This window comes from Brassica oleracea, chromosome C9, assembly GCF_000695525.1.
Source record: "Brassica oleracea var. oleracea cultivar TO1000 chromosome C9, BOL, whole genome shotgun sequence".
Taxonomy (NCBI): Eukaryota; Viridiplantae; Streptophyta; class Magnoliopsida; order Brassicales; family Brassicaceae; genus Brassica; species Brassica oleracea.
In genome coordinates this window covers 44,574,290-44,583,022 of record NC_027756.1, presented here as the reverse complement: position 1 = coordinate 44,583,022, position 8,733 = coordinate 44,574,290, and the positions used below count along the sequence as shown (strand labels likewise).

General features: G+C 34.7%; 1 protein-coding gene across 1 annotated transcript; it reads left to right on the top strand.

Annotated features, from left to right (window-relative positions):
• The first annotated feature begins 736 nt into the window (after positions 1 to 736).
• Positions 737 to 7,004, top strand: LOC106316685 (protein argonaute 9-like). Its single transcript, XM_013754573.1, has 23 exons — positions 737 to 886; positions 2,297 to 2,505; positions 2,610 to 2,815; positions 2,895 to 3,113; positions 3,193 to 3,329; positions 3,426 to 3,523; positions 3,612 to 3,709; positions 3,792 to 3,945; positions 4,045 to 4,161; positions 4,244 to 4,351; positions 4,441 to 4,503; positions 4,573 to 4,686; positions 4,787 to 4,961; positions 5,057 to 5,172; positions 5,260 to 5,400; positions 5,505 to 5,647; positions 5,730 to 5,795; positions 5,878 to 5,941; positions 6,022 to 6,133; positions 6,208 to 6,281; positions 6,371 to 6,465; positions 6,553 to 6,584; positions 6,765 to 7,004. Exons 2-23 carry the CDS (start codon positions 2,299 to 2,301, stop codon positions 6,944 to 6,946), a joined length of 2,721 nt encoding a protein of 906 aa, XP_013610027.1. The 5' UTR covers positions 737 to 886; positions 2,297 to 2,298; the 3' UTR covers positions 6,947 to 7,004.
• Positions 7,005 to 8,733: the final 1,729 nt, after the last annotated feature.

Genomic DNA, 8,733 nt, shown 5'->3' with positions numbered 1-8,733 from the left:
AAAGTTTCATTATACATTTTTGGAAAGCGATTTTTCACAAATATTATTAAAAAAAAAAACTAAATACAAGTTATAAATTTTATAATAGTTAAAATTTATGGATTTTGGGGTTGCATTTTTCTAATAAAAGAGTGTGTACAAACACCATAAATTGAAACTAAATGCAAACTACAAGTTTTAAAATAACTTGCTAGATTTACATCGAAAAATAGCATTATGCATTTTTGGAACATGACTTTGCAGAAATATCATAAAAATAAATAAATAGAATTTGCATATTTATAATAATTTAAATATTTATGGATTTTTTTCTTTTTGCATTTACAAACTGTTTGGGTATAGTGGGTTTGAATAATAATAGTGATTGTCAGTTTATATGTAAAAACAAACATTAAGAACAGAAGTTATACATGAAAATGATGGATTGCTGTTCATATAGAGAAGATCGTAGGAAAGGCAAACAATAATATGATGGCTTGTAAAAAAATTACTCTAAACTCTAAAGTTGTTATCCAATCACAATCATTATTTTGTTTTCTTTATATATATACAGATATGTCATTTGCAGCAGAATATAGAAATTACGGATTTGTGAACTTTTTTCAACGTTTTGATTTGACCATTTTCAAAATAAAGTAATAGTAATATATGTGGCACAAATAAAAAAGGAAATCCAAAGGAGGAAACACCTAATTTTTATTTTTTATTTTATTTTTTGATTAAGAACACATGATTTTCTTCTATTTGAATCTGCGTATATATAGGGTAGGGAGCGTGAGAGACTGCACCGCCCATAAATCTTTCGTCTCCTCAAACACCTCCCTCTCTATCCGTTGCTCTAGGGGTTTCTTCGTCGTCATTTCCTCTCTTAATCTCAGTGAAGCAGGTATACTTTTCTCCCTTTAAATCGTTCAACGCATGCCAACTATTTAGTATGATTCCATGCATAAATAAATTAATGTTGGCGTGTTTTTTTTTTCAATTATAAAAAAATATTTAAATGATAACAAAAAAATATTTAAATTTTCCAAGAAAAAAGAGGTTTAGTTCTAGGAAAGTAAAATTTGTCTGAACAAATTGTCTGGCTTATGGGAATGACATACTCCCTCCGTTAGGTTTTAGAAAAAAAAATTGTTTCACAAAGATAATTTTTTTTTGTATTTTCTATGAAAAATTGTGATATTCAAAAAAATTAATTGACTTTATTGAATTATTATTGATTAAAAATTATTAAAAATTAAAAATTAAAAAAACGATATATGTATTATAGTGATTTAATATATTTTTTTAATAGGTGTGAAATCACTAAAAAATCTATATTTGTGAAACAGAGAAAGTATGTTATTAGAGTGGTAAAATATCTATATCTGAAGAATTTAACGGAATTCAATCTAAAAAATTTATAGCAAACCAAAATGGTATAATGTTCAGAATGAATCCAAAATTCTAATATCTAAAGAAACATAACAAAATCCGATCCGAACCAAAATATTTGACATCCAAAAATATACATGCTTAAATATATTAATTATTTTAAATCTAATATGCATAAATATTCAAAATATCTAAAATACTTGGAGTTATCCAACAAATCTGGAAAATATCCAAAATTATTCAAAATAGCCAACAATAAATATTCAAAAATAAAAAAAAATACTTAAAACACTCTAAATACCTACCGGAGAGCTCTCCGGTGAAATATCCAAATCAAACCAATTTTCATGTCAATTTAGGTATTTAGTAATACATATACAAACTTACTTGTTGTATATTACTTTATTTTTGGATTTTAAAGATTCGAAGTACATTTGATTTGTTTTTAGTTACATGATTTTAATGGATACCTGAACCTGAACCAAACACGCAAAAGTTAGAATGAATACAAACCGAACCCGAATTAACGTATAGTGAAAACTCTATAAATTAATAATGTTGGGACTATACCAAAACTATAATTTTTTTATTAATTTATAGAGATATTAATTTATTGATATACTAATTGAACCAAAAGTTCAATTTATAAAATTATATTATTTTATAGAGATTTTTAGTGTATATTAATTTATAGAGTATTAATTTAAAGAGGTTATACTGTAGATACCTAAAAAGGCTTAAATTTATAATCATTGAAAATCTAAAACATGAATATGAATATAAATCTGAACCGAACCTGAACAGCTGAGCTGATACCGAACTCCTAAAAGTACATGTTGTGTTCATGCTTTTACCATTACCATAAAAAATGTACTTTGATTCTGTCGTCATTTCTTCTGAACTTCTGATTGTCTTCCTGCAGATATGGATTCTCATGAAGCAAAACGGCTACCACCTCCCCCACCGGTAGTTCCACCAAACCTTGTGCCTGAACGAGAGCCTATCAAAAAGACCACCCTTCTTCCAATGGCTCGGCGTGGCATCGGGTCCGAAGGAGTGAGGACACCTCTTCTTACCAATCACTTCAGAGTCAACTTCAACAACGCAAATGGCCACTTCTATCGTTACAGTGTATGTGCACGTTTTCCTCTAGTATTCTATTGTATCACTGTTTTTTTCTGCTTATAAATGTTCTTTGCTTTAAAGTACTTGCTTGGTATGATCCTTGGATACAGGTTACTATTACATATGAAGATGGGAGTCCAATGGAGGCTAAAGGTGTTTTTAGGAAGATTCTTGAAAAGGTTCAGGAAACGTATCGAACAGATTTAGGATCCAAATACTTTGCTTATGATGGCCAGAAGAATCTGTTCACCATTGGTGTTCTTCCTAGCAACAAAATGGATTTCTTAGTCGTTCTTGAAAACACACCTTCTAGCAGGTCCAGTTTGGTTTTAAAACATATTTACCATGTTGTTATCAAGTTTAAGATGAGTTGATAATATTCTCTTTATCTACAGAAACAACACTGGAAATGCTAGCCCAAATGAAACAAATGATGCGGACAGGAAAAGATCAAGGCTGCCACACCGATCCAAGAAGTTCATGGTTGAGATAAGCTATGCTGCAAGGATCCCCATGCAAGCTATTGCAAGCGCTATTCGAGGAAAGGAAACAGATAATCTTCAAGATGCTACAAGAGTGTTGGATGTCATTTTGCGTCAGAATGCAGCTAGGCAGTAAGCTGATTTGTGGAATGTCTTTCAGAAACATTCATTCTCTGTGGTCTTTTATACATGTTCTAACTTCTCTCTGCAGAGGTTGCCTACTTGTTCGCCAATCATTTTTTCATAGCGATGCTCGGAACTATATAAACATTGGTGGAGGTGTATTTGGTGCTAGAGGGTTCCACACAAGCTTCAAAACTACTCAAAGAGGCTTATCCTTGAACATCGGTAATTCGTTTTTTAAACAATGTGTAATTAGACTCTTCTTTGTAACATTTTGGCTATTAATTAACACCTGTTTTTTTCGATTTTTCTTTTCTTTAGACACTTCAACTACAATGGTAGTACAACCAGGCCCTGTTATTGATTTTCTTCTTGCAAATCAGAATGTGAATGACCCAAAGTATCTTGACTGGAATAAGGTACACCATCTTATTTGTGCTGCATAATATCACAGACGTTTTACTATCTTTGGGAAGTGTACTTAATTATCTGGTTTTATCTCATCAGGCTAGGCGTGCTCTCAAAAATCTTAGAGTTAAGGTTGTCCCCTCAAATAGAGAATGCAAGATAACTGGACTAAGTGAAGAACGCTGCAAAGATCAAATGTGTGTAGTGATTTGATGTTTTTTATTACATGTTTACATCTCTTTGAGTTCTTTCCAACATATCTTTCTTTAATTGATATAGGTTTACTATGAATTCTAAAAACGAGATGGGGGAAGCTCAGATTACCGTGTACAAGTACTTCACCGAGATTCGCGGTCTCAAACTGCGATATTCAGGTGACTTTCCTTGCATCAATGTTGGTAAGCCAAATCGCCCAAATTACATCCCCATTGAGGTAACTTTAGTGCATTGTTGTTTTCTTCTTTTTGTACTCATGAAATTTTCATGCACAGTCAGTCTTATGCTTTTTGTTTTAAAAAAAAAATATTTTTAGCACTGTGAACTTGTGAGTCTACAGCGTTACACAAAATCGCTTAGTAGTTTTCAGAAGGCTTCTCTGGTAGAAAATTCTAGGCAGAGTCCACCTGAAAGAATGGCTTCACTAACCAATGTAGGTCTTATTTTTTCCATTATCCATGAGACTTTGAATTTTTCTGTCTAATTTAATTTGGTTTATGTTATTCATCTTGAAGAGCATGAGGAAGAGCAACTATAATGCTGACCTTGTGTTGCAAGAAAGTGGTGTCAGCATTGGCTCTAGCTTCATCCAAGTTGAGGGTCGGGTTTTACCAGCACCAAGGGTATGGCTTACCTTGCTTCTCTTGCAAGTATCATTTCCTTTTGAATCTTGAATGTTAAATGTTAATTATTTGATCTTGTTTTCAAACAGCTGAGAATAGGCAATGGAGAGGAGTTTCAACCTCGCAATGGGCGTTGGAACTTCAATAAAAAGGTGCATAGATAATTCATATTTTCTGATTACTATTTCAAGCTATGATACTAATTGTATTTCTTTTTTCAGAAACTTGTTGAGCCAGTCACGGTTACTAGATGGGTTGTTGTGAACTTCTCTGCTGGATGTGATACAGATAGGCTAATTTCTGACTTGATTAGATGTGGACAGATGAAAGGAATGGTAGGCTTTCTTTTGAATCATTACTTGACTATTCAGAAACTCAATCATATGCACTACTCTTTATCATCCTTCCCTTATTATTTGTTTTTTTTTCTTTCAGAAGGTAGAACCTCCATACAAAGTCGTATTTCAAGAAGATCCTAATTATAGGGGTGCACCACCCAATATCAGAGTAGAAAAGATGTTTGAGCAGATCCAATCTGAACTCAGAAAAGAAGGAAAGCCAAAATTCATTCTTTGCATTCTTGCCGAAAAGAAAAACTCTCTTGTTTATGGTAACTGTATTCTACTATTCTTGAATATGGTCTCTCTTTTTTTTTTTCAATAAACTAATGAATGTACATGTGAAACTTGTCTCTGAATGTTCCAGGGCCTTGGAAGAAGAAGAATCTTATTGAACATGGAATTGTTACTCAGTGTATTGCTCCTCCAAAAAACGTAAGGGATCAGTATATCACCAATGTTCTTCTCAAGATAAATGCCAAGGTGGTTACTGAACATTGAAGTTTCAGTCATTTAAAATTTCAAGATTGGTTATAAAGACTTTACAAAGTCTATTTCGTATATGCGCAGCTTGGTGGACTGAACTCCCTGTTAGCTATGGAACTCTCACGAGCAATGATACCTTTAGTAACGCAAGTTCCTACTTTCATTGTTGGGATGGATGTATCCCATGGTTCTCCTAACCAGTCTGACATACCATCAATTGCTGCGGTAACACTGTTTCTCGTTTCTTATGATGTTATCCATATATAGAGAGTTTAAGTCTAACTCTTATCTATTTCTGGTAACTTGATGTTTTTGTTTTGAAACCATAGGTTGTGGGATCCAGAGAATGGCCACTCATCTCAAAATATAGGGCATGTGTGCGCACACAATCTCGGAAAACGGAAATGATTGATAATCTCTTCAAACTTGTCCCCAACGAAAAGGGAAAACTAGTAGATGAAGGAATTTTCTGGTTTGACTACTCTTTGTGCTGTGTTCATAGCTTGTGGCAGAGGCTTTTGTCATATTAATGAGAAACTTTATGCGCTTTTCAGGGAGCTCTTGTTCGACTTTTACACAAGCTCGGGGAAGAGGAGACCTGAACACATTATCATTTTCAGGTATAATGACATTTATTAAGGTATCATGTGAAAGTAGTATAATACATTTTGGTTAACTTTTGGTTATTAATGTTACATGTAGGGATGGTGTGAGTGATTCACAGTTCAATCAAGTTCTCAACATTGAATTGGATCAGATTATGCAGGTATGGATTATGGTTTGTTTATTTAGTGTATGGTCGACATTTTATGGACTTGATTTATTTTCTTGGGGTTACATTATTAGGCATGCAAGTTTGTTGAAGAAAATTGGGAACCAAAGTTCACAGTGATCATTGCCCAGAAGAACCATCACACCAAGTTCTTCCAAGATAGAGGCACTGAAAATGTTCTTCCAGGTAAGAATACATTTGACCTGAGCATGATTTTCTTTTGGCCATTGTGGTTTAAAATGAGTTGAAACATGTTGCAGGAACAATAGTTGACAGCAGGATCTGTCACCCACACAACAATGACTTCTATCTCTGTGCCCATGCTGGATTGATTGTAAGTAAATAGTTCCTTGTAGTGGAAGTCTTCTGCTCAAATCCATTATGAATGAAATGAAAAAAATTCTATTGATTTTGATGTTTTAGGGAACTACCAGGCCAACACATTACCATGTGCTTTATGATGAGATTAGATTTTCGACAGATGACCTCCAAGAACTTGTTCATTCTCTATCATATGTGTAAGGATTACATCACTTTTTGTGTTCTTTATGTGAAACATTTGTTTATGTAATGTCTACTAAACTTGTCTGCTTTGGTAATTGTAGCTACCAGAGGAGCACCACTGCCATCTCTGTCGGTAAATTCTCACATCTTTTTAACGTTACTTGTTGTTTTGACTAATATTGTTTTCTTCTTAACATATGGTGGATTACTACTGACTTCGCTGTTTCACTATGTGCAATAATCTTAATGCATGATGGTTGCAATATGTGCAAATATCTCAAGTTTCGTTATTGTTTTTTTGTTGTTGTTGCAGTTGCACCTATTTGTTATGCTCATTTGGCGGCTGCACAGATGGGAACTGTGATGAAATCTGAGGATATGTCTCTGTCTGAGAGATCATCGATCCATGATGGGATCACGAGATCTGGAGAAGCCCCTGTGCCACCCATGCCAATGTTGAACTCGTATGTTGCAAGCTCCATGTTCTTCTGCTAAAGGAAACATGCAGCCCACCTCTTTTAAATTTTCTTTGCTTATGAACAACAAAACTTTAAATTCCCCTTAGACTCTTCTTTTATTATATGATACTCTTGACGCTTCTTTGAGAGTTTTGCTGGGCTTTGTTGGAGTGAATGCTTTGATCAAAGCGGTATTTTGAGACATTATTAGTGTTGTTTCATCTATTCTACTATTTAACTTTGTTTTTGGTACTATCCCCTCAGCGATAGAACTTATTCTGGACTAACAATTAATTTAAAATAATTAAACAAATAAGTTGCAGCTATGGTGAAATTGGTAGACAGGCTACTCTTATGCAGCAGTGCTAGAGCATTTTCACATTATGCTTAAGTTTCCGAGAGCCTTGTAGTGCAGTTCCTTACATACCACGCCTCCTGGCATATGGGGTTCGATCCCCACCTCCTCCTTCAATGAGGCTAGTTGGCCAACTGGGCTGGTCCGTTGTGACCCAGTAAATCAATAAAAATTGCTTTACTGTTTTTGTGTGCAGAGCTTAAAATATTTTATTCACAAACAAAATATGAGTTGTCATCAAAATTTCACTACTTTCAATATTTGTTTTCGTTGATAAAAGAATTTCTACCATACCAATCTAGTCAAATTACAAACGTAAAATCAATTTTGGTATGGTGGGGTTTTGAATAATAAGGCCAGTGTAAATTTTAAATTAAAAACGAACATTTAGAGCAGAAGACGTTATGCATGAAAATGATGGCTTCACTTTTCATCAAAAAAGCAGAGATAATGATAGTGATTGATTCGTATGTACGAAATGTCTTAAAATTATTTTCTATCTACGGCTATAAATTTAGAGACAATTAGCTAAATATATCCAACATGAACCTATATTTGCATGATTAACACAAATTGGCTTGCTGAGAGATGAAGCTTGGTTGTTAGCTGGAAACTTCAACGAGCTGTTATCTAATGACGAGAAGAGTGGTGGAGCAATACGTGAAGAGTCTACGTTTTGGGACTTTAGAGACATGGTCCAAAACTGTAAACTCAAAGAATTAAAGCATACGAGTATTAGTCTGTCTTGGGGCGGTTGGCGTGAGAAGGTGTGGGTCCAGTGTCGCCTTGACAGAAGTTTTGGCAATAGTGAATGGTTCTCCTTATTTCCTAGGTCTAATATGGAGTATCTTGATCTTTGGGCCTCAGATCATAGACCAATTCGTATATGTTTCTCATTGGAGAGGGACGAACCTAGTAAAGGGCGGTTTTTTTTTGACAAGAGAATGCTGTCGAGGGAAGGCTTTGAGGATCTTGTTCGAAGAAGTTGGGATGGAGATGGGAATGATCATTGTAGTACGATGGATCGTATAAAGAGATGTCACAGGAAGATAATGGAGTGGAAGAAAAGGGCCAACCTAAACTCCAAGGACAAGATCTTACGTTTGAGAGCTGCTTTAGAGAAAGAAGTGGCTAAAACTTTTCCAGCATTCCGGTTGATGCAGAGACTCAAACAGGAGCTAGCAGTAGCTCTGCGAGAGAAGGAGTTGTTCTGGAGACAGAAGTGTAGAGAGGAATGGCTCAAGGCTGGGGATCGGAATACTAGCTATTTTCATAATTGTGTTAGAGGCCGTAGAATCCAGAACATGGTGCTGATGCTGTTGGATGATGATAACCAGGAACTCTTCTCTGAGGGCTCAAAAGCAACTTGGCCGTAGAGTTTTTTAGGGACCTTTTCACAAGTTCCAACCCCTTTGATTTGGAAACTTTATTCCAAGGGTTCTCTAGCAGAGTGACTGCAGATATGAACG